At 37.7% G+C, this 25,966-nt stretch overlaps 1 protein-coding gene across 15 annotated transcripts in view; it reads left to right on the plus strand.

Annotated features, from left to right (window-relative positions):
• MIA2 (MIA SH3 domain ER export factor 2) overlaps positions 1-25,966 on the plus strand; it is a 110,521-nt gene that overhangs the window by 29,537 nt on the left and 55,018 nt on the right. For 5 of the 15 annotated variants that reach the window (XM_078053604.1, XM_078053603.1, XM_078053605.1 and 2 more), the window contains exons 5-9: positions 1,270-1,473; positions 1,580-1,680; positions 14,057-14,185; positions 18,277-18,298; positions 18,397-18,485. In XM_078053604.1, coding sequence (XP_077909730.1) covers positions 1,270-1,473; positions 1,580-1,680; positions 14,057-14,185; positions 18,277-18,298; positions 18,397-18,485 — 545 coding nt within the window. The other 10 variants (XM_078053609.1, XM_078053610.1, XM_078053616.1 and 7 more) reach the window with 7 other exon arrangements.

Raw genomic sequence — 25,966 nt, forward strand, 5'->3', positions numbered from 1 at the left:
GTGTTAAAAGCCCTGTGTTATAGTGTCATGATGTTGTAGTGTCTTACTGGTTTTTTAATAAATCCTTTTTTATAAAAAAAAGGTAGGCTGTAGATACTGTAAATAATATTGGTCATTTTGACTCTTTCTGGTTATCTAACAGATAAAGTATGAATAATCTATCTTACCAATTTTCTTGAATGGCAGGGATATATATTTTTGCAATGGCATTTAAATATTACACTTTCTTGGGTAATAAATGTTTCTAAGAGGAATGAAATCCTATAGAGAGCTATTTAATGTCTTGCTCTTAGTCATAAGCTTATATAGCACAACAGAGTTTTTGACAGTTATGTTTTTTTAAAATAGTTTTTAGGACAAAAAGGCAATGTAGAGAATAGAATTGTATACAGCTTTAAAAATTCTTCCTTGGTAAAAGAATAAAGGAAAGGCATTGTGTAGGCTGAATAATGACCATTCAAAGATGTTCATGTCTTAATTCCGAGACCCTGTGACTATGTTACTTGACATGGCAAAAAGGACCTGCAGATATGATTAAATTAAGCAGCCTCAGATGGAGAGAGTATCCTAGTGGGCCCACTATAATCACAAGGTTTGTTAAAGGTGGAAGGAAAGAGGGTCAGAGTAAGGGAGAGGTTAAAAGATGCTGCAGTGCTATCTTTGAAAATGAAAGAAGGGGCCATGAGCTAAGGGATGTAGGTGGCCTCCAGAAGGCAGAAAAGGCAAGGAAATAGATTCTCTGCTAGAGCCTACAGAAGGAACACAGCCTTGCCAACACCTTGGTTTTGGGACTTTTGATCTCCAGAACTCTAAGAGAATATATTTGTATTGTTTAAGTCACTAAGTGTGTGGTAATTTATTACATTAGCAGTAGGAACTAATGCAGGCTGCAATTTATGTTTTAGTGGATTCTTTCCATAAAAACGTGTCACAATGACCACAAAAATTCAAAGAATGGCCTGCCTAGAAAACAAAAGGGAAGCCCACAACAAAGCAAGTATTAAACGAACTCCAGGGGCGCCTGGGTGGTTCATTTGGTTGAGTGTCCAACTCTTGGTTTCTGCTCAGGTCATGATCTCATGGACTGTGGGATTGAGCCCTGCATGGTGCCCCATGTGGAGCCCTGTGCGGGACTCCCCGCTCAGCAGGGAGTCTGCTTGAAGATTCCCTCCCTCTGCCTTTCCCCCAGTGCACACGCATGCTCTTTCTCTCTCTTTAAAATAAATAAATCTTAAAAAAAAAAATGAACATTTCTAATTTTATTTGCAGATATGGCTTCTAAAATAGAGTCACCCGGGAGAATTCATAAAGAAGTACATTTCAAAACTCCATCTTCTAAAAATAATGATGAAAAATCAAAAACATCACTAGGTACTGAAGGATCTACTCAGGCAGAAATAGACAGATCTGTGGAAAATACCCTCCCAAATAGTGAAACAGTTTCAACTGATTACTTTTTGTCTTCTCAAGAAGGTAAAAGAAAAAAAAGTTACTTGTTTTCTAATGCAGCAATTAAGGAAGAAATTAGATTCAAAAGTTACATCACATTGTTAACTTATTTTTATTTATAAATTGACAGAAGATGCTTCTGAGTATCAGATTCTGAAATATTTATTTCAAATTGACATTTGTGATTTCATGAATTCTGCATTTTCATCAATTATAATTCTTACAAAAAGGGTAAGTTGACCTTTTAAATCTTTTGCAATAATTTTATCTATTTTTCTAAATATAGGAGTAGTTGAAAATGATGTTTGAGTGAATCCTCCCTATGCAAATGTTACATAATATTTCTCTTTCCATAAAATCTTGCCTGTACGATTTCTCTTACATGAATGTTTTGTTGCATGGATATTGTTAAGGATTTTTTTTTTAAAGATTTTATTTATTCATTTGAGACACAGATTTAGAGGGAGTGAGAGCATGAGCAGGGGGAGAGGCAGAGGGAGAGGGAGAAGCAGACTCCCCGCTGAGTCAGGAGCCTGATGTGGGGCTTGATCCCAGGACCCTGGGATCATGACCTAAGCTGAGGGCAGACGCTTAACCATCTGAGCCACCCAGGTGCCGCTGAAGGATTTTTTTTTTTAGCCTTTCCTTAAGTTTTGTTGATCTTCAGCATTTTTGTTTTCTATTTTCTTCCCTTTTTTTCATATCAGGGAAAATTATGCTAAATGAATTAACTTGGAAATAATATGAGCTAAAATGAATCTTAAGCACATCTTATTAGTATCTGAATGACAGCTGTGATCTCAAAATGGTGTATTGTGAGAATCCTACAAAAGCAACTAATATCTCAAAATTTAACCAAGCCATAGCTAAAATTCCAAAATCTGTCCACTTTTTATTGTAAATCCTATTAAATCCTACCTCATTTATTGTAAATGAGATATTGCCAAGGACTTAGCTATAGTGCTTTACATAGAAGGCCTTTTACAAATGTTATTTCCTTTTCTCATCTACTGCTAACATATAAATAATTGAAGAAGCACTTTTATCTTCTTTCTTACTTTTTAAGATGAAATTTACCAGTGGCTGCTTTAAGGAGCTTACTGTAGTTGGAGGACACAGGCAAAAAAAAAGCAGTAGTTATAATACAGTGCTGTAATAGCCATAGGATGCTACTAATAGACTGATCAGCCTACTGATGCCCTAGAAGACTGACTGGAAGTGGTAGGTAGAGATGATGGGGCAGAGGGGCCTGGGAAAGTGTCTCAGAGGAGATCATACTTACCTTGAAGGAAGAGGAGGAGTTAGCCAGACAAAGAAAGGATCGGCATTCTAGGTGGAGGAGAGACCATTTTTTTGGCGAACTATAAGCAATTCAGTTTGACTGAATATAGGATGATAATGAAGATTATACAGGGATTGAATCAAGAATAGCTTATAATGTTATAATAGGAAGTTGAACTCTATCTTGTAGATAATGGGGCACTACTGAAGAATTTTAAGCAGGGAGTAAAATGAAAAAGTTTCATTTATAAAGTCTGTCTGTCAATATTATCAAATAAGGATTTAACAGGTAAAGACCAAAGGCAGGTCTGATCAAGAAGTTATTGCATTAGCTTAGGAAATAAATGGTGAAGGTCTAAATCAGGGTATATAAACTCAAATGAAATGAATGAAGCATAGGTAAAGAGAACTGTAACCAACAGAGTGTGTATGCTTTCTCCAAAGGATGTAGCTACTATTTACCTTTAGCTTGGTTTTGCCAGATCTTTTGATATTTCAAGAAAAGTTGGAAATCTGGATATTTTGTGTGAAATCTCTTGATTTTGAATGCTGGCAAATATTCAGATTAAAAAGAAATACCATACAGGTCAGACAAAATGTTCTGTGGATGAAGTCTGGCCCCCTAGCCACCTTTTTAAACCTTTGGTCTAATAGCTGATGGTGGTTATTAAAATGATTGGAAGGACAAACTAGACAGATCTTTTGTAGATAGAATTCATTGGATTTAATGATTGATTGAATGTAGCATGGAGAGGAAAATAGAAAAGTGAGGATAACTTACCAGGTTTCTAGCTTGGGTGACCAGGTAGATGGTGGTGACTGTGATAAGAGTCTGTGAAAACTGGGCTTAATAACATATATTATTTTGCTTTCAGAGACTTCCTCTTCACTTTATTTCTTTGCTAAGGTTCTAGAGAGTTGATATTACCTGGCAAATAAGCCCAGAGAAGTGATTAACTTACCCTGTACGATTTATTCTTTTTTTTTTTTTTTTTTTTAAAGATTTTATTTATTTGACAGAGAGAGAGAGAGAGCAGGAACACAAGCAGGGGGATTGGGAGAGGGAGAAGCAGGCTTCCTGCCGAGCAGGGAGCCCGATGTGGGACTTGATCCCAGGACCCTGGGATCATGACCTGAGCCGAAGGCAGAGGCGTAATGACTGAGCCACCCAGGTGCCCTGTACGATTTGTTCTTAAAGACACTGGTTAAAAACTTTACTTAGAAATCTGCTCCATCATAGGGGAAAATAAAAACCAGTAAGAATGATGATTATAAAAAGTCATAATAAAACTTTCAACTCCCCATGGAATTAGTTGTATACTGGTATGTCCTACTGACACATCCCTCCCCTGTCAACCCTTCCCCCACAAATTATACTAGTGAAGTTACTAAATTAAAAAATAATAACAATTTATTAATCAGTATGTCACATTCACCTCTCATATAAAGTGCTTATTTAATAAAGGCTATGAAGTATGTTTATTTTTGTGGACTCAGTAAATATGGTCAAACACATTTTACTTTAACCATTTTGGTTGAAATTTTTTAGACATGGGAATATTGAATTTAAATTTATGGTAATTATCTTGTGACCTTGGAAAGTTACTTATTCTGGAGGGCAGTCTCAGGTTTAAAACTCTAACATCAGAAGCTGAGACTAGATGACAGGCTGTTGGTCAAAACTGACTTGTGCATTGTTTAAAAAATTAAGAACCGGTTACTAACATTTAAAAGGTGAGTTCATAACAAAAATCTGAATTTCTGGGTTCTCTTGAAAAAGTAGAAGACTGTAATATATAGTCTCCCATTTTCATATGGCAACAAGAAGCTCAAGGAATAGTACTTGTATTGAATAGACATGAATTCTTCATTTCCCTGCATTTATTTCATCTGTATGGCCTCTATAGGGCTTTAAGTTCATAATGTTTGGACTAAATGTTCTGAAGAATTCCTGCCAGACCTAGAATTTTAACAATATTAGTGCATCTACTAAGCTCCTATAATATAGCTTTGAATAGTTGCAGTAAATGGAAAATCTGAGGAATTTTCCAGTTAAATTTAGGTGAAAAGGTTTCCTTTTCTTCTGCCTAAATGTTTCAGGTAATTGTTTCTATTTGCTTGTAATTTCAGTTAGATTTTTATACAACATACTTTCTTTGAATTGTTTAAGTAATAGGAATTAATACTACTTTTTATCTACTTTATAATTGAGGAAGCTCTTTGAGTTCTAACATTTATCTATTCTTAATTAGAATGCTTCATTTATATGTGGAATTAACAAAGGAAATTACCCAGCTCTTGTTCAACAGGTAACTCCTGATTCAATATGTTCTGAGAACAACTCTTACATCACTAGTACAGAGAATGAAAGTGTGGCTCAGCATGTTTGGTTTTCTTCCAAAGGACTGGATCCTGTAGCCCATGACATTGGCTGTTTAATTAAATGGGCGTAACTAGTACCTACAGCTTTGCAACAGGGCCCTTCATAAGGGAAATCAGTTTCTAGGCTGTGGACAAGGTTTACTGGTTAGCATGTTTCCAGTGTTCTTTGATGCCTCCTAGTAGCTGTAACTAACAGCATTTGTTCTCCATTTCCCTTAAAGCAGGTCTATATAAGACAGCAAAATCCCCTATCTACTTGAGAACAATCTTTGAATATCTTTTACATGGTAAAAATCATGTATTCTGTATGAATTGACTATAGAATAAAACATTCAATTTAATTTTTATCAGTTATCAAATTCAGGATGTCTCTTTTCAATTGTAGATTTTTATGAGGGTAGTAATGTATATGATATTTTAGAAAAAAAACATATTTAATCAGGAGTGATGGCCATGAAATTGGATTCTGTGTTGGTAGTCACAACTCCACCTACAGCACCCCTTTACCACACAAGTGTCAAAACAGGATCACAATCTGTGTGGAAACAGGAGTGTATCAGATGTATGAGAATCTGAAATCTTTCTCAAGGATATGAGGTGCTTAGTAGAACTTTATTTACACGTTAAGATATTTTAACATGAACTTTTTTAAAAATGGAACTGAACGATCTAGAGGAAGAGGTAAGTTTCTATATGACTAGTAAGTGTACAGAAGAGAAATTAGGTTTGAATTTTGCACTGAGTTGAAGTTTTACTGTGTTTTTATTGGGGAATCTTTTAGATTTTTAAAAATTTTCATTTATTATTTTGTCTTTAATCTATGTTTTTATATTTGGAATGGTAATTATTGAAAAATTGGAAAAGGGCACAGACTGCCTTAGGGTGGGCAAAAGGATTAAAAAAAATGTTTTAGGTTATAAATATGTCCTGAAAGCTGAAAATGATTCTAGAGTTTTCTGAAAATGTGCAGACATTGAAGAATTTTTTACCAATACAATGCTCTAATTGATATATATAGTTCTATGATTCTCTGAAATTTTAAATATAAAATTTTGGTTATGCTTCTGTTTTGACTTTAATAAGGTATTCACATAATATAATTTCAATACACACTGTCCAACATATAGGAATGTTGTATAATACCTTAAAAATGGAGAAATATTAAGCAATTTCTGCTACGTTTTGATACTGATAGTTCCTGGAAACTCCGCAGGCTGATGTGGCAAAAGAGAGCACTTTGAGTTTTAAACAACTAGGCCCCATTTTGGTCCTAAAAATCAACTGTTGTGAACTTGGGCCTTTTTTTAAATTCTTTTTGGCACAGTTGTTCTGTTGCTGCCAGCATACATTAGGGAAATTTCCTAAGGATTTAAGATTTTGTTCAACTACTGAGTTCTCTTGGGTGATTTGTTTAGGAAGAAGTATTTGCTCCTTTCTGTGTTGCTTCACTGAGGACTTGTAGCAGGCCGAGTTTGTTGCCGATTATTATTGCTGGCAAGGAAGGCTTCCGGGTTATCCTTTACACCTATGTCAGCTCAAAGTCTCCCAGGAACAAACCCAGCACTCCATACTTTATTCAACAGACCTAAAAATAGGGTCCTAAATTTAGACCCCAAGGTGCTACTTTTAGCTCCCCTTCTCAGGGGAGAACACCAGTCGCTCAGCCAAGGTCCACAGGGGTTTGCTTTAGCGTTTGGCTAACTAGGAACTCGTGGAATTTAAGGCAGTTCTGCCTAGCAAGTGTCCAGGTAACTTAGGTAGAAGCGAGTAAATCCCTGCAGTCCTCCTCTGGGCAGAGGAGACCCGATCGATGTTCTCTTGCGTGGGAGAGGTTAAACTTCGCCCAAACCACAGCTGACCCGCGACCCCTTCCTGTCCAAAGTTCGGACGCGGTTGGCAGGACGCACCGGCACAGGCCCTGCAGGCCATTCTCTGACTGGAATGAAGGCGGCGGCCGGTTTCCTTGGGCCGGCAGCGTCCCCCGGGGTACGCTGGGCTTCAATGGGGTGCAGATAGGCTCTTGACTGACTGCGAGAGAAAAGCGCTGGGGGCTGGTGCGTGACCTGGCGTCCACCCTTGGGTCGAGAGGCCGTGCCGCGCTCACCCCGCGGGGCTCCACGCCCAGGGGGCCTCCAAGACGAACCTCGCCGCTATCGCGGCCACCCGAAGTGAGGGGGCCCTGAGCCACTGCCCTAGTCTTCTGGGCTGTGCGGCCCACACCACAGCGCAGAGCCTGAGGCCCAATTCCACTGTCTCTGCCTCGAGCCCCTCGACTTCCAAGGCTGGTTGGCTTCGCCAAGTAGAGCGCCGGCCCCTTTAAGAACGCGAGGCAAGGACACGTCGCGCGAAGAAGGAGGGGTAAGTTACCGCGTCCCCGCGTCCCCGCCTCCCCACCGCGGCCTGGCCGAAACCAAATCGGGGGGTAGGCGGTGAGGAGAGGGCAGGTCGCAGGCTCGTGCGGGACGGGCTTGGACCTTCGGATCTTCAGGACGTAGAGCGTAACTAGGGGCGAGGCTCTCCGGGTGGGCAGCATTGGACACTTGAGGCCTGTCGGTGCCGTTCCCTCCAGCAACCCCCCGCAGCCGGCTCCGCAGTGGTCTGCTCCGGTTGCCGGTGCAGGTTTGGGTTCCGGACCGAACGCGGTGTGTTCTCTACTGATTGTTGTGGCTACGCCAGGCCCTGGCTTCGGCCACTTCAGTTGAGGCAGCCTTGGCGCCATGGAGGGGCCCAGGACGGCCCCTCAGTCGTACTTGGGGCTGGTTCTGGAAAAGCTACGCATGGTGAGTACAGGCGCGATCAGGGTTACTTGGCCCAGGGGTCGCAGGAGCCTCCTGGGGAAGGAAGCAGCAGACTTTGGCTTTGCGGTCTGAGCGGCCGTGGTTAGAGGTCCTGAAGCCAGTCCTCACCTGCTGTCGGGCTCCGGCCTGTGTCCGAGGCAGTAGCCAGGTTCGTAGGCTGCTTGGGTGGATTTTGTGTGTGTGTGTATGTGTGTGTGTGGTGGAAGGGGATCTGGAGATCCGGAAGGTGAAGAGAGCATTTGCCTAGCGGGATTTTGCAAAGGTGTGTTAAATGTTTTCGGATTCCTGAAACGAATTAGCTTTTCCGTCATGTTACTCGTTTTGAACAGGGGTCAATGACACGTGGTTCTCCCGACTGTGAGAAACTTGAGGACTGATCCTCGGAAATGAATTCCTTTTAGTGATGAAACTTCTCGTTGTCTTGAAAGGATACCTAAGCCTGGACGGGGAGTTGGGATTGTAATTCTGCATTTTCTTGTAATAAAGAATGCTCTTTTGAGATACTTTACCATAAGTGAGATTTTTCTTCGCTTCTTTCTGTGTGTTAATGTAAAAAGATCGTGCTGGTTTAAAATCTGGAGATACTGAACTCCCAGCGCTCAAAATGTCTTTAGTTTTTTTTTAAGGTCAGTTTATAACAGGTTGCATAGATTTTTCTCTCTTAAGTGTTTATGTGTCTTTGTTGACACGTTTAGGGGTATTTATATCCCCGTGCTTTAAAATGTGTGCATTAAAAATCAAAAAAGTCTTTTAAAATATTGGGTCAGTTATGAGGATTGTTTTCTTGTTACCTAAATTAAAAAGTACTGTTGTCATGGTATTCAAGCATTCAACCAAGTGCATCTAGTGATTGTGTGTGTGTGTGTGTGTGTGTGTGTGTGTGTGTGTGACAATTCTGTGAGAATTTAAATGGACTGAGTTTGGGCCACTAGTATCATGCTGTCTGTTAAGGGAGAGAAGACAAAAAAATAGTACCAAGTAGAAACTGATGAACTGCTTACCAAAGCATACACAAAAAGTGCTAGGGAAATTGAAGGGTGGGAGAGATTATATTTTCTTGAGTAAACGTTTAGGAAAGCCTTTTCAAGCTAATGGAATAGTTTAAGCAGAGGGGACATGAAACAGCATTGTGTGTGAAGGGAACTCGCAACCGTTTTACTAGAATACAAAGTAGACTCGGAATGACGCGCACAATGATACTTGTTGGAGACGTAAGTAGATTCCAGTCGATGTAGGTGCTGGAGAGCGTTTGAAGAATTTCAGTGGTTAGTCTTTTGGTTTAAATAGCTTCCTGATGGTAGCATGTAGGTTAGATGTAAGGAAAACAAAACTAGAAATGGTGTAGGGGAGGGATGACAGAGTAGTCAAGTTAGGGATAAAGAAGAGGGTGCTGAATGGGGAAAATATTTAGTAGCTAAGAGCTAAAATGGGTAGGATTTCGCTGATTGGATGTGAAGGAATCCAGAATGACTGCTAGGTTTCTGGCTATAGCAACCTATTCATTCACAGAGATAGGGTTTATAGGAAGAGAAGCATATTGTGGAACAAGAGATGATTTTAGATTGTACATATTTCCTTTTCTTCGCTAAAAACTGTAATAATCAAAACTTAGTTTTTATAGGGCTGTGAATAAAGAGACACATGGAGAGGGGTAGCCAGATTTTGCAGAACTGTTTCTAGTCCTATAAATGTATCTTTACCTGGATGATTTCTTTGCTAAAAACCACTGTGCTCACCAAATGGGCCTGGGGGCTAGGATGGCACAACACTGTTCTGCTTTAAATTTTTTTTTTTTTAGTTTAAAAGATTAATTTATTTTTTATTAAACCATAATTCACGTAAGATTCATCCCTTTTTACTCTCCAATTCAGTTATTTTTCTTTGGATATTCACTATGTTGTGCAGCCATTGCAAGTCCAGAACATTTCCATCACCCCAAAAAGAAACTCTGTACTTATTAGCAGTTATTCCCAATTTTCCCCTCTCTCTATCCCTTGACAACTACTAATCTACTTTCTGTCTCTATGAATTTGTCAATTCCAGGTATTTCATGTAAATGGAATCATGTGATATGTGGCCGTTTGTCTAAGGCTTCTTTTACTTAGTATGCTTTCATGATTCACCCCAAGTAATAGTACTTCATTCCTTTTTATGGCTGAAAAATATTCCGTTGTATGGATATACCACATTTTGAATATCCATTCATAGTTAATGGACATTTGCATTGTTTTCACTCTTTTGGCTATTATGAGTAATACTGCTGTGGACATTCGTGTATAAGTTTTTTGTGCATGTTTTCAGTTCTCTTGGATATATTCCTAGGAGTGGAATTACTGGGTCATATTTACCATATGTTTAACTTTTTAGGAGTTGCGAAATTGTTTTCCACAGAGGCTGCAGCATTTTACATCCCCACCAGCAATTCAAGAGGGTTAAATTTTCCACATCTTCTCCAACACTTTTTTTTTTTAATAGCCACCTTAGTGAATGCAAAGTGGTATCTCATTGTGGTTTTGATTTCCATTCCTGTAATTTTAATGATGTTGAGCATCTGTACATTTGCTTATTCACCATTTGTGTATCTTCCTTGGAGAAATATCTATTCATTTGTTTTGCTCATTTAAAAAATTGGGTAATTTGTCTTTTTATTGTTGAAGTCATAAGAGTTCTTTTATATATTCAGGATATTAGACCCTTATCAGATATATGGTTTGCAAATATTTTCTCTCATTCTGTGGGTTGTCTTTTCACTGTCTTGATGGTGACCTTTGAAGTATGAAGATTTTCAGTTTTGATGAAAACTATTTTTTTCTTTGGTCGTTTGTACTTTTGGTGTCATATCTAAGAAACCATTGCTCAAAATAAGGTCATAAAGTTTTACAACTATGATTTCTTTTAAGAGTTTTAGCTCTTACCTTAGGGTCTGTGATCCATTTTTTAATTAATTTTCATATATGGTATGAGTATGGGTTCAGATTCATTCCTTTTCATGTGGGGATCCACTTGTCCCAGTAACATTTGTTGAAAAGATTATTCTTTCTCCATTGATTTGTTTTGGTACTGCTGTTCAAAATCAATTGACCATAAATTTAAGTTCCTTTCTGGATACTCATTTCTATTCCATTGTTCATTTGCCTATCCTTAGGCCATTACTAAACTGTCTTGATTATGATAGCTTTGCTGTAAGCTTTGAGATAGGAAAGTATGAGTAGTCCAAGCTTGCTTGCTTGCTTCCTTCCTTCCTTGTCTGTCTGTCTCTCTTTCTATGGCTATATAGCTATAGAGAAGGAAATGCTATATCTTGCATTTTTCCATGAATTTTAGGATCAGCCTGTTCATTTTTGCAAAAGAGGCAGTTGGAATATTGATAGGGAGTGCATTGATTCTGTAGATCACTTTGGGGGAGTATTGCCATCTTGACAATATTAAGTCTTCCAATCTATAAACATGGGACATCTTTCCATTTGTTTAGAACTTAAATTTATTTCAACAGTGTTTTGTAGTTTTCAGAGTGTGTGAGGTTTGCACTTATTTTGTTAAACTTATTCCTAAGTCTTTTATTCTTTTTGATGCCTTGTAAATGGAAATGTTTTCTTTCTTTCATTCTTTTTTTTTTTTTTTTCAGAGAGAGAGGGAGGAGGGGTGGCAGAGGGAGAGGGAGAGAGAGAATCTTAAGCAGGTCTCACGCCCAGTGTGGAGAGCCCCATGTGGGGCTTGATCTCAGGACCCTGATGAGATCATGATCTGAGCCGAAATCAAGAGTTGGATGCTTAACTGACTGAGCCACCCAGGCACCCCAATGGAAATGTTTTCTTAATTTCATTTCACATTGCTCATTGTTATTGTATAGAAATAGAACTGATTTTTTCTGTATTGATTTTGTATTCTGCAGCTTTGCTGAGCTTGTTTATTAGCTCTAATAGTTTCTTATTTAGAATTCTTATTTTAGAATTTTAGGCCTATTTAGGCTTTTCTGTATGTAAAATTATGTCATCTTCAAATGGAGATAGTTTTATTTTTTCCTTTCCAATATAGGTGCCTTTTACTTTTTTCTTGCCTAACTGCCCTGGCCAGAACCTCCAGTACAATGTTGAATGAATATGTAGAAAGTGGATATCCTTATCTTGTTCCTGATTTTAAGGTGAAAGGTTTCAGTCTTTCACCACTAAGTATGATGTTAGCTCTTGGTTTTTCATAGATGCCCCTTATCAGGTTGAGAAAGTTCCCTTCAGTCCTAGTTTATTGAATGTTTTGATCATAAAGGGTGTTTGATCTTGTTAAATGTCTTTTCTGTGTTTATTGAGATGATCGTGTGATTTTTCTTTTCCTACTAATATGGTATATAACATTGACTTATTTTTGTATGTTGAACTAAACTTGTATTCCTGGGATAAATTCCACTTGGTCATGGTATATAGTTCTTTTTATATGCTGCTATATTTGGTTTGCCAGTATTTGATTGAGGACTTTTGCATTTATATCATATATTGACATGTGGTTTTCTTTTCTTGTGTGATATATTTGTTTGGCTGTCATATCAAGGTAATACTGGCCTCATAGAATGAATTAGGAAGAGTTCCCTCCTTTTTTATTTTTTGGCAGAGTTTGAGAATGATTGGCATTAATTCTTCTATAAACTTTCGGTAGAATTCTCTAGTGAATCCGTCTGGTCCTGAGCTTTTCCAGGTTGGAAGTTTTTTTTTTTTTTTAATACACATTTCTTGTGAATTGGTAACTGGGGTAATGTAGGGAGAGGCAGAGATCAGAGTAAAGGGGTATTTTTTTTTTTTTAGAAAAGGTATAATCAGATTTATTTAATACAGGTTAATGAAGTACAGAAAGCAATTTGGAAGGAATACTTATATGGATCAGAGTTATGAAACAGACTTTGGAGAGGAGAATAGACATTAAAGGGTGTTTTTCTAGGTAGAAAGGGCCTAAAAAGGGAAGATTGGTCACACAGGTTTTGGGTTGAACCCTGAAAAGAATCAAACCTGATTAGACTTAAGATTTTTCTTAAAAGCGCATTTTTCTTTTTTCCCCTACCATTCTTCTTTCTGTGATTGAGTAATATCTGGGGCCTGGTAACAAAAGAATAACCCCATTGGATGAGGATGAATAATGAACTGACCCAGGGAAAGATGAAATACAGGAGGAACTGTAAAAGCCTTAAGCTGTTTTATGCCAAAGACCTGTTAGGGAGAGAAGTAGTGTGGAAAGGCCATGGTTACAGGATCATGGTCTTTGAAGGATTAATAGAAATAGTTACCTTTACCGAGTACCTGCCCTGCATGTTGAAACAGCATTATTCCCAAGACAGATAAGAGAAGGGAGCCACAGAAGTAGGGTAGAGGCATTCAGATTCCAAATCCAAAGCTTCATCGGTGGTTTTCAAACTTTTTTTTTTTTTTTTAAGCTGCAGATCTATTTTTTCCCCCACTGTGGGGAAATCATAAATGGAATCCAGTATACTCTACACATAAAACCTAAACTGGTTGATCTCAGTGTTAGAGGACCTGAACTCAGATTCTTTCTTTAGCCTTCTCTCCGCTTACTCTGAGAAGCTCTGAGGTGTCTCTGTAGGACTCCAGTTTGCAAGTCACTGCATTATACCATAGTGTTATTTTTCATCACCTGCCAGAAAAATATACTGTGATACCTTCTGTTTGGTAGTCTGGTAGCCCATTTCATGGAAAGGGTGTTAATAGTGTTTACACATAAACTTGTACTTATGTTTGTGTCTTAGTTTCTAAGGGCTGCTATTATTAATAAAAACACCACAGACTGGGTGGGTTAAACAAGTAACGTTGTTAGTTCTGGAGGCTGAGAAGGCCAAGATCAAGGAGCTGAAGATCCTGTGTCTGTGAAGGCACACTTCCTGGTTCATTCTTCTCATTATTACCTCACATGGTGGAAAGGTCCAGGGAAGTCTCTATGGCCTCTTCTGAGGGCACTGATTCCATGCACAAAGGCTCTGCGTTCATGATCACCTCCCCAAAGCCCTACTTCCAAATATCATCACCCTGGGGATTAGGTTGCTACATATGAATTTTGGGGGGATACAAACATTCCATGTATATCAGTTTGTAATCAACACTTTTTATCAAACGTGCATTTTTGAAAAGTTACTTTTCTTTGTCTTGAAGGTTGTGGCAGCATTGCCTGAAGATATGAGAGGTCCTAAGCCCTATGGTTTCCCATGGGAATTGGTGATATGTGCAGGTGTTGTTGGAGTTTTTGTTGTTCTCTTGTTTCTGTGGAGAAGTTTTCAATCGGTAAGTAACAAATGCTAAGAGAATATTCATGTGTCTTAAGGTTGAACAGTTAATATGAGAAACAGATCTTTTATTTTAAGGAAACAAGTTAGCTTGTTTGTTTGTTTTAAGATTTTATTTATTTGACAGAGAGAGACACAGTGAGAGGGGGAACACAAGCAGGGGGAGCGGGAGAGGGAGAAGCAGGCTTCCTGCCCTGCAGGGAGCCCCATGTGGGGCTTGATCCCAGGACCCTGAGATCATGACCTGAGCTGAGGGAGACGCTTAATTAATGACTGAGCCACCCAGGTGCCCCAAGTTAGCTTATTGTTAAGTGCATTTCTCACGTTAATGTGTGGCTACTAGAAGCTGACTATGGATTCAGAGGAATTTTTTTTTTTTTTTTTTAAGATTTTATTTATTTATTTGAGAGAGAGAATGAGAGAGCGAGAGAGAGCACATGAGAGGGGGGAGGGTCAGAGGGAGAAGCAGACTCCCTGCTGAGCAGGGAGCCTGATGCGGGACTCGATCCGGAGACTCCAGGATCATGACCTGAGCCGAAGGCAGTCGCTTAACCAACTGAGCCACCCAGGCACCCCCAGAGGAATTTTTTTAAGTGTAAAAATTTTAAAGACTTTCTTTGTAGAAGTATTCTACACTAATATTAAAACCCTACATTTATATCTTATTTATTTTGATCTGTTTATTTTTAAAAAGATTTTATTTATTTGAGAGCTAGAGCAAGAGAGAGAGAGAGAGAGAAAGAGAGATTATGAGGGGGGAGGGGCAGAGGGAGAGGGGGCCTGATGCGGGGCTGGATTCCAGGACTCTGTTATCGTGACCTGAGCTGAAGGCAGGCGCTTAACCGACTAAGCCACCCAGGCGCCCCGTGATCTGTGTAAACGGTATACTAAACATCTGTGAATGTACCACTCACTCTGCAAGCAAAGCCATTGACTGTCACTTATATTTAGGTGATATTCCCTAATTGCATCCCCTTTTCCGCTTTCTTCCTTGTACTAGAGGTAACCCTGTTCTGGATTCTGTGTTGATTATTCATATGCCTTAAAAATTTTTTTTGTCATATCTACATATATTCCTAAGAAGTATAGTATGTAATTTTGTTTGGTATCATGCCATAAGTCATATTTTGGAATTTTTTTAGTTTATCCTCTATTACTAAGATTCATCCATGTTTTTAGATGAGGGTATGTTTTTTTCCATTTTGATTGCTTTAGAATGTTACATTGTAAGAATATACTACAGTTTATATCTTGGGGTTAAAAATACACCGAATCCCTACCTCATGCCAGACAAAAAAGTTGTATTCAAGATGGATAAGAATATACACAGCAGCACTATTTGTAATAGAAAAAAAACCTGGAAATAACCCACATGTCCCAAATCAATGTACCAGTATGAAACATCTTTTCATCTTCTTTAAGATGTTTTCTTATGAACAGAAATTATTTGAAAATATTGTTTTCAACACTTCAGTTCTTGATCCATCTTGAATATAATCATTTTCCTACCCATCTGCCATGCCACGTATTAGAGTTCCACATGCATGTAGATCTTTTCTTTATTCTATTCCATTGTTTATTGTTGAAAGCAGATATATGTATATCATTCTGTATCCATCAGTTAGATCAAGCTTGCTTGATCTGACTAATTTGTGTTCATGTGTTATGTTCTTGCTTTTTTGTTTGTTTCTTTCCTCTATCAAAAAGGAAGAGAATTTGCCTGAATTTCACTCTCATGATAGATTTATCAGTTTCTTTTTGCAGTTCCATCAATTCTTGCTTTACATATTTTGAGCATATTTTATTAGGTGTATATATGTTTAGAAGTGCTATATCTCTTCTTGGTGGATTGAACTTTTTATCAATATCTGGTGATCCTCTTTAATGTTTGTGTTACTTCTCTCTTATGGTTTCTTTTATCTCTTGTTATAGCCATATCAACTTTCTTTTGGGTGATGTTTGATGGGTCTTTTTCCATCTTCTGCTTTTCAACCTTTCTATGGTCTTCTACTTAATGTGCATCCTATATAAATTTCTTTTATATCTAATCTGAAAATCTCTGTTTTTTTCCCCTATTGAGTTTAGTCTAACTATATATATTATGTTTATTGATGTATTTGGACTGGTTTCTTTCAGCTTAGTTTATTTATTCCACTTTTTATGTTTCTTTTAAATTCTTTTTGCATTGGTAAGTAAATCTTCCTGCAATGAAGACAAGAACCTTAGCATACTCTCACATCCCTTGGTTTCTTTCACTTTCCAACCCAGACATATTTCTTCTTTTCTTTTTTTTTAATTTTTTTAAGATTTTATTTATTGGGGCACCTGGTGGCTCAGTTGGTTAAGCATCTGCCTTTGGCTCAGGTCATGATCCCAGGGTCCTGGGATCGACCCCCACAGCAGGCTCTCTGCTTAGTGGGGAGCCTGCTGCTTCTCCTTCTGCCTGCATTCCCTCTGCTTCTGCTCTCTCAGATAAATTAATAAAATCTTAAAAAAAAAAAGATGATGTTTATTTATTTGAGAGAGAGAGAGAGAGCATGCATGAGCAGGGGGAGGGGCAGAGGGAGAGGGACAAGCAGACTTCACACTGAGCAAGGAGCCTGACCGTGGGGCTCCATCCCATGACCCTGAGATCATGACCTGAGTTAAAATCAAGAGTCAGATGTTTAATCAACTGAGCCACCCAGGCTCCCCTTTCTCCTTTTCTTTTCTTTGTTTTTAACTTTCTCCTCTACCCTGTCCCTATCCCGTACGACCACAAAAAAATATTACCAAGATATTTGGTTACTCTTTTTTTTTTTTTAAGATTTTATTTATTTGACAGAGAGAGATAGAGCAGGAACACAAGCAGGGGGAGTGGGAGAGGGAGAAGCAGGCTTCCCGCTGAGCAGGGATCCTGATGCGGGGCTGGATCCCAGGACCCTGGGATCATGACCTGAGCTGAAGGCAGGCCCTTAACGACTGAGCCACCCAGGTGCCCTGATATTTGGTTACTCTTAATTGACATATCTCTTGCAGGGTCTCCTGGATTTACTTCTTCCCGTATTTGAATACTTCTTTCGAAATTGTTTTTAGTGTAGATCTTTGTATGGCAAACTTTTTGAGACTTTATTTTGAGTGCTTGAGGATATTTGAATTAAGCTCCCACATTGGAATCGTAATTTGTTTGATATAAACGTTCTAGGTCCCAAGTTCAAGTTCTGTCCTTTTAATACTTTAAACCCTTACTTCCTTTTAATACTTTAAACCCTTACTTCCTTGTCTTTTTAGAATTCTTTTTAGAATTCCTTGGAATCTTTTAATATGAGATCTTTCATCTTTTTTTAATCCTAGGAGATTCCTTCTGCATTTTACATTTTGTTTTTCTCTTTTTGGGACTGTGTTTTTAGATCCTGCCCCTTCTACTTCTGTCTTCCATATTTCTTAACTTTTGTTTTTCAATTTTTTTATAGGTTCTTATTACCTTTTGAGATAGGTCCTCAATGTGATGATTCACTTCACTAATTTAGTCCTCATCAGTACTGATTCTACTGTACTTTGACTTTAAAACTTTAAAAAAAAAAACTTTAAAATTTTATCCCTATATATCTTCCGTAGATGATTTTAGTCTTCTAAGCCTGTTCACCTTTACAAATGGGATTTTTCCTTCATTTTTTGAGAGAGAAAGAGATTAAAGAAGAAAAAGATTTTGTAGTCAGTTCAATCCATGGCCCTATGGTAACATTTTCTCAAACTCTGTTATTTTGGATGTTATCACTGGGGGAGAGGATACTAAGGGCTTCCTGAAATAGTTTGTTTTAGGGTCAAGTATATTTGAAGAACAGTGGGATAAATGAAATGAAACAGGTGTCTTTAAGGTAGAGTTATTTCAGAGCCTTTAATATGCTAATACATAATGTGACTCTTCAGTAGAGAGACTTTAATATGTAGCATTTCTTTCCTTTTGAAAAAAGAACACTTTCAGTTAATGTATATTCATACTAAGGCAATAAGAAACCAGTTATTTTTCAGTTGGTAGAAGTTAAATAAATTAGATTTACTTGAATATATATTTGTTTTAATGTAATTTTTGTTAAAAATTTGTTTCAGGTTAGAAGCCGACTTTATGTGGGTAAGCTCTTTTTTCTATTCTAGATCTCATCATTATTGTTCATAATTTTGAAACTTAAAACAATTTACATATGATGATGATATGAACTTTCTTTTCAGGGAGAGAGAACAAGCTTGCTATAGAACTTTCTACACTAATTGATGAAAAATGTAAACTACTTGAAAAATTTAGCCTTGTTCAAAAAGAGGTAAGATATTTTTGAAAATGTTAACATTCATGTTAGAGTCAGAGGACTTAATACTTTTCAAGGCAGATACTTCAATGTAAGTTTGAGATTATTAATGCTTTGTAAAGTGTGAGCGTTCAGTTGCCTTTTATATTACCAATCTTATTAATTTTAACCATTGTGGTACATGTATATAGTGGTGTCTCATTGTGGTTTCAATCTGTATTTCCCTGATAATGAGGTTAAGCACTTTTTCAAGTATTTATTGGTCATGTTGGATATCCTTTTTGTGAAGTTTTTTTTTTCATATTTTTTCATATTTTCATATTTTTTCATATTTGAAAAGGTGTGGCTATCTCTCTTTTTCCTTTTTGGTATGTAGAATATTTTCTATATTTGAATACGAGCCCTTTGTCAGATATATGTCCTGTAAATATTTTCCTCCACTGTGTGGTTTGCCTTTTTATTTCAAACGGTAAGCAGAAGTTCTTAATTTTAACATAGTCTAATTTGTCAATCTTGTCTTTTGATGATTGCTTTTTGTTTCTTATTTAAAAATTTTTGACTACTCAAGGATATGGAAATACTCTTTTGTGCTATTTTTTAGAAACTTTGTTTTACTTTTCTCATTTAGTCTTTGTATAAGTTTGCTAGGACTGCCATAACAAAATACTGAAGGCCAGCTGGCTTATCCAACAGAAATTAATATTTTCACAGTTCTGGATCAAAGTGTTGGCAGGTTTGATTTCTTATGAGGCTCCTCTCCTTAGCCTGTACGTAATCGCCTACGGACCTCACATGGTCTTACCTCTGTGCAGGTGTTCATTTCTGGTGTCTTTGTGTGTCTATATTTCCTCCCCCTTTTTTTTTAAAATTTTATTTATTTGAGAGAGAGAGAGACAGAACACAAGAAGGGGGAGCAGCAGAGGGAGAGGGAGAAGCAAGCTCCCCGCTGAGCAGGGAGCCTGATGCAGGGCTGGATCCCAGGACCCTGGGATCATGACCTGAGCCAAAGGCAGAGGCTTAACTGACTGAGCCACGCAGGTGTCCAATGTGTCCTGTTCTTATAGGGACACCAGTCTGATTAGATAGATTAGGACTCACCCTAAAGGCCTCATCTTAATCATCTCTTTAAAGGGCCTCTCTCCAAATACAGTCACATTGTGAGGTACTGGGCCTTTAACATATAAATTTTGGGGAAAAGAGTTTAACCCAAATGTAATTAGTCTTTAATTCATCTGGAATTGAATCTGTGATGGTATGATTTGGAAGTTAAGATTCAGTGTTTTTCATATGAATATTGAATTAGCCAGTACCATTTATTGAAAAGACCCATCTTTTCCTTTGTTCTGTAGTGTCATCTTAAATCAAGTGGCCATATATATCTGAGTCTTTCTATGATATCTTCTGTTCTGTTGGTCTGTTTCTTAAAATTCTTGTGCCAATTTCATGCTATTTTAATCTACTGTATTTTTATAACAATTCTTGATAGCTGACAGTGTAAACCTCCATGTTCGTTCTTAAAGATTGTCTTGGTGATCTTGGCACTTTGCTATTCCATGTAAATTTTAAATCAGGGACGCCTGGGTGGCTCAGTTGGTTAAGCATCTGCCTTCAGCTCAGGTCATGATCCCAGGGGCCCGGGATCGAGCCCCACATCGGGCTCCCTGCTCAGTGGGGGGCCTGCTCCTCCCTCTGCCTGCCGCTCCCCTTGTTTGCTCAGTCTCTCTCTCTCTCTCTGACAAATAAATAAATAAAAATCTTTAAAAAATTTTTTTCTTTAAAGATTTTATTCATTTATTTGCCGAGGGTGGGTGGAGCACAAGCAGGGGAAGCAGCAGAGGGAGAGAGAGAAGCAGACTCCCTGCTGAGCAGGGAGCCTGATGTGGGGCTCAATCCCAGGACCCTGGGATCATGACCTGAGCTGAAGGCAGATGCTTAACTGACTGAGCCACCCAGGTGTCTCCCCCGCCAAATTTTTTTTTTTTTTTTTTTAAATCAGTTCATCAATTTACACACATAGCCTGCTAGGGATTTGATTGGGATTACATTGAATATATAGATCAATTTGGAGAGAACTGACGTCTTTATAATGTTGAATTCTTATCCATGGACTATAGTATATCCCTCTATTTATGCCTTTTTTTTTTTTTTTTAAGATTTTATTTATTTATTTGACAGAGAGAGACACAGCCAGAGAGGGAACACAAGCAGGGGGAGTGGGAGAGGGAGAAGCAGGCTTCCCGCTGAGCAAGGAGCCCGATGCGGGGCTCGATCCCAGGACCCTGGGACCATGACCTGAGCCGAAGGCAGACGCTTAACGACTGAGCCACCCAGGCGCCCCTATTTATGCCTTTTTAAAATTCTCTCACTGTTGTTGTATACATTTTTGTGTTGCGGTGTTTAACATCTTTTCTTAGATTTATTCCCTAGTATCTGATGACTTTTGAAACTATTCTAAATAGTATAGTTTTTTCGTAATAGCTTTGTTGGGATATAATTCACACACTATGCAGTTCACCCATTTAAAGTATACAAATGACTGGCTTTTGGTATATTTACAGCTGTACATCCATTGCCATAATTTTTGTATATTTTTATTACCCCAAAAAGAAACCCTGTATGCCTTAGTTATCACCCTTCACCCAGTTTCCCCTACTGCCAAACCCTAGACAACTTATCTACTTTTTGTTTCTATAAATTTGCCTATTCTGGGTTCCATTCACATAAATGGAATCATGTAACATGTGGTTCTTTGTGTCTGGCTTTTTTCACTTAGCAAAATGTTTTCAAGGTTCATCCATGTTGTGTATAGATTTGCCTATTCTGAACGTTTTGCATTAATGGAATCATACAATATGTGGTCCTTTGTGACTGGCTTTTTTCACTTACATTATGTTTTCAGGGTTAATCCATGTTGTAGCATGTACTGGTACTTACTTTCTTTTTTTGCCAAGTAATATTCTGTGCCACTATTTATATATCTCTTTGTCAGTTTGGTTATTCTGTTTTTTGGGTGCTGTAAATGATGCTGCTATGGACATTCATGTACAAGTTTTGTGTGGATATATGTTTTTAACTCTTTTGGGCATATACTTATGCATGAAATTGTTGGATCTATATTTAACTTTTTGAGGAAATGCCAAATTGTTTTCTATAGTGGCTGTGCCAGTTGACATTCCTTCTGGAAGTTTGTGAGTCTAGTTTCTCCACATCCTTGCTGTCCTAGTGTGAAGTGTGTAGTTTTAATTTGCATTTCTCTGATGGCTAATTGTGTTGAACATTTATCTTTTCATGTGCTCATTGGCCATTTATTTATCTTCTCTTGAGAAATGTCTCCTCAGTTCCTTTGCCTATTTTTAAATTGGGTTATTCATCTTTTTTTTTTTTAAATGTTTTCCCTTTTTTTTTTTTTTTTTAAGATTTTATTCATTTATTTGACAGAGAGAGACACAGCGAGAGAGGGAACACAAGCAGGGGGAGTGGGAAAGGGAGAAGCAGGCTTGCTGCCGAGCAGGGAGCCCGATGCGGGGCCTGATCCCAGGACCCTGAGATCATGACCTGAGCCGAAGGCAGTCACTTAACCAACTGAGCCACCCAGGCGCCCCGGTTATTCATCTTTTTATTATTGAGTTGTAATTTATATATTATAGATATGAGCTTCTTATCAGATATGTGATTTGCAAGTATTTTCCCTCATTTTTGTGGGTTGTCTCCTCACTTTCTTGGTGGTGTCTTTGAGGCATAAAAGTTTTTAATTTTTTTTTTAAAGATTTTATTTATTTATTTGAGAGAGAGCACTAGTGGTGGGGAGGGGCAGAGGGAGAAGGAGAAGGAGACTCCCCACTGAGCAGGGAGGTCGATGTGGAGCTCCATCCCAGGACCCTAAGATCATGATTAATGACAGATTAGTCAACTGAGCCACCCAGGTGCACCTAAAAGTTTTTAATTTTGATAATGCTTAGTTTATCTACTTTTTCTTTTGTTGATTATACTTTTGGTGTCATATCTAAGAAACGGTTGCTTAAAACAAGCTCACAAAGATTTACACTTGTATTTCTTCCTAATAGTTTTATGGGATTCGATCTTATGTTTAGGTCTTTGATCTGTTTTGAATTAGCTTTTTAGAAATTGTGAGAGGTAGCGGTGGGTCCAACTTCATTCTTTGGCATGTGGATATCCAGTTTTTCCTAGCACCATTTGCTGAAAGAACTATTCTTTCCCCCATTGAATTGTCGTGGCACTCTTGTCGATAATCAGTTGACTGTAATTGTGAAGGTTCATTTCTGGATTCTCAACTTATTTCATTGATCTGTTATATCTATCTTTATGTCAGTTCCAAACTGTCTTGATCAGTGTAGCTTTGTAGTAAGGTTTGAAATTGGGAAATGTAAGTCCTCTAACTTTGTTCCTTTATTTCAAGATCATTTTGACTGTTCTGAGTCCTTTGCATTTTCTGCGAATTTTGGGATCAGCTTGCAATTTCTGCAAGTAGATTAACCAGAATTTTTTTTTTTTTTTTAACATTTTATTTTTGGGACGCCTGGGTGGCACAGTTGGTTGAGCATATGACTCTTGGTTTCGGCTCAGGTCATGATCTGAGGGTTGTAGGACCGAGCCCTGCATCGGGCTCTACGCTGAGCTTGGAGTAGGCTTGGGACCCTCTCACTCTGCTCTCCCCCACCCCCACTAAAATAAATAAATCTTAAATTTTTTTTTTTTTTTAAATTTTTAAGTAATCTCTGAATCCAACATGGGGCTTGAATCCACAACACTGAGATCAAGAGTTGCATGCTCCACTGACTAAGCCAGCCAGGCTCCCCAGATTAGCTGCAGTTTTGATAGGGCTTATGTTGAATCTAGATCAATTCGGGGAGTATTGCTATCTCAATGATATTAAGTCTCTGATCTATGAATATGAGATGTCTTTCCATTTACTTGGGTCTTCTCTATTTCAATAACGTTTTATAGTTTTTAGAGTTACGGGGCATTTGACTTGGTCAGTTGGTAGAGCATGCTATCTTTGATGTCAGTATTGTAAGTTCGAGCCCCATGCTGGGTGTAGAGATTACTTAAAAATAAAATCTTAAACAAAGAAACAAAAAATAGAGTATAATGCTTACACTTTTTTTGGTTAAATTTACTCCTACATATTTTATTCTTTTTGATGCTATTGCAAATGAATTTTTTAAATTTCATTTTTTATTTGCTCATTGCTGGAATAGTGTTTATTCTCCTCTTATTTTCTAAACATTTGTGGGACCTTTAGTGAAGTATCTACGTTTTTATTCCTGATAATTGGTTGTTTGCACTTCTCTCTTTCTTTTTTATCCTTTATCAGCCTTGTCACTGTTTTATCAAATTTTTTAGTGCCTTTTATTTATTTATTTATTTATTTATAGATTTTATTTATCTGAGAGAGAGAGACTGTGTGCGCACACACACGCATACAAGTTGGGGAGGGGGAGAGGGAGAGGGAGAAGCAGACTCCCCGCTGAGCAGGGAGACTGATGTGGGGCTCAATCCTGGGACCCTGGGATCATGACCTGAGCCGAAGGCAGACCCTTAACCGACTGAGCCACGCAGGCGCCCCTTTTTAGTGCCTTTAAAGAACAATCTTTTGGCTTGGTTGATTCTTTTTACTTTGTTTTATATTTTATTACTTTATTACTTCTTTTTTTCCATGTTTTTTTGGTTTATTTTACTCTTCTTTTTTGTTCACTTTTTGGGATGTGTACTTAAATCATTGAATTTTTACTCTTTCTTTATAATTTCTGCATTAAAGCTATAATTTACTTTGGCTTTCATTAAAGCATCTCACCAGTTTGGGTATGTCATGTTTTCTTGATCATTCAGTATAAAATATTTTAAAATTTTTATTGTGCTGTCTTCTTTGAAACACTAGTTATTTGGTAGGGTACTTATTAATTTCCTAATAAATAGAGATTTCCTAAAAATTTATTTTTTATTAATTTTTAGCTTAATTCTACCTAATTCTATGTAATTCAGAGTATACACTCTATGATTTCAGTCCTTTGTTGTTTGTTGAGACTTAATTTATGGCTTGGCATAAGATTGATTTTGGTAAACGTTTCGTGTATGACAGAAATACATACATTCATTACCCTTGTGTTAATACAGACTTTTATTTACTCTAGTTTATTGGTATATAAATATAAAAATTAATTGTTACTTTTAAAATTCATATTATCTATTGGTTCTTGAGAGAAGTATGTTTCCCATTATGACTATGCATTTGTTTTTCTTTTTTTTTTAAAGATTTTATTTATTTATTTGACAGAGAGAGACACAGCGAGAAAGGGAACACAAGCAGGGGGAGTGGGAGAGGGAGAAGCAGACTCCCCACAGAGCGGGGAGCCCGATGCGGGGCTCGATCCCAGGACCCTGGTATCATGACCTGAGCCGAAGGCAGACGCTTAACGACTGAGCTGCCCAGGCGTCCCGCATTTGTTTTTCTCTTAATTTTATGTATATTGAGGCTATGTTAGGTGCATACAGATTTAGAATTGTTTTATCTTCTTAGTTAGATTGAGCCTTTTATCATTATGAAATACCCCTGTTTATCTTTAGGAATTTTTGATTTTGTCTGTTATTAGTGTAGCTATTACAACCTTTCATTTGGTAAGTATTTTCACGGTAGATCTTTTCCCATTATTTTACTTTTAACCTTTTTTTTTTTAAAGATTTTTTAAAGATTTTATTTATTTGACAGAGACACAGTGAGAGAGGGAACACAAGCAGGGGGAGTAGGAGAGGGAGCCCAACGCGGGGCTCGATCCCAGGTCCCTGGGATCATAACCTGAGCCGAAGGCAGATGCTTAACGACTGAGCCACCCAGGCGCCCCTACTTTTAACCTTTTTATGTACTTGTATTTATGTTGTCTCTTTTAGAAATAGTATACAGTTGGGTTTTGCTTTTTTAAATCAGTCTAAAAAAATCTTTGTATTTAATGGAGTATTACTTCATTTGCATTCATTGTAATTTCTAATTTATTAGGGTTTAAATGTGTCGTCTTAACTATTTCTTTTTGACACCTATTCCATGTTCTTTTTTCTCTCCTCTTGTTTTCTTTCTTATTAAAATAGTTTATTTTTTATTACTTCAATATTTTCTGTTTATCAGTGGGTTTGTTACTAATGGATTATTTTATATTCTTTTTTTTTTTTTTTTTTTTAAAGATTTTATTTATTTATTTGAGAGAGAGAGAATGAGAGAGAGAGAACACATGAGAGGGGATAGGGTCAGAGGACGAAGCAGACTCCCTGCCGAGCAGGGAGCCCGATGCGGGACTCGATCCAGGGACTCCAGGATCATGACCTGAGCCGAAGGCAGTCGCTTAACCAACTGAGCCACCCAGGCGCCCTGGATTATTTTATATTCTTTTAATGGTTACCTTAGAGGTTACAACATGTATCCTTAATTTATTAAAATCTAATATAAGTAAGTGCTGTTACTACTTACTGGATGATGTAAAGATCTT

This window comes from Halichoerus grypus, chromosome 8, assembly GCF_964656455.1.
Source record: "Halichoerus grypus chromosome 8, mHalGry1.hap1.1, whole genome shotgun sequence".
Taxonomy (NCBI): domain Eukaryota; kingdom Metazoa; phylum Chordata; class Mammalia; order Carnivora; family Phocidae; genus Halichoerus; species Halichoerus grypus.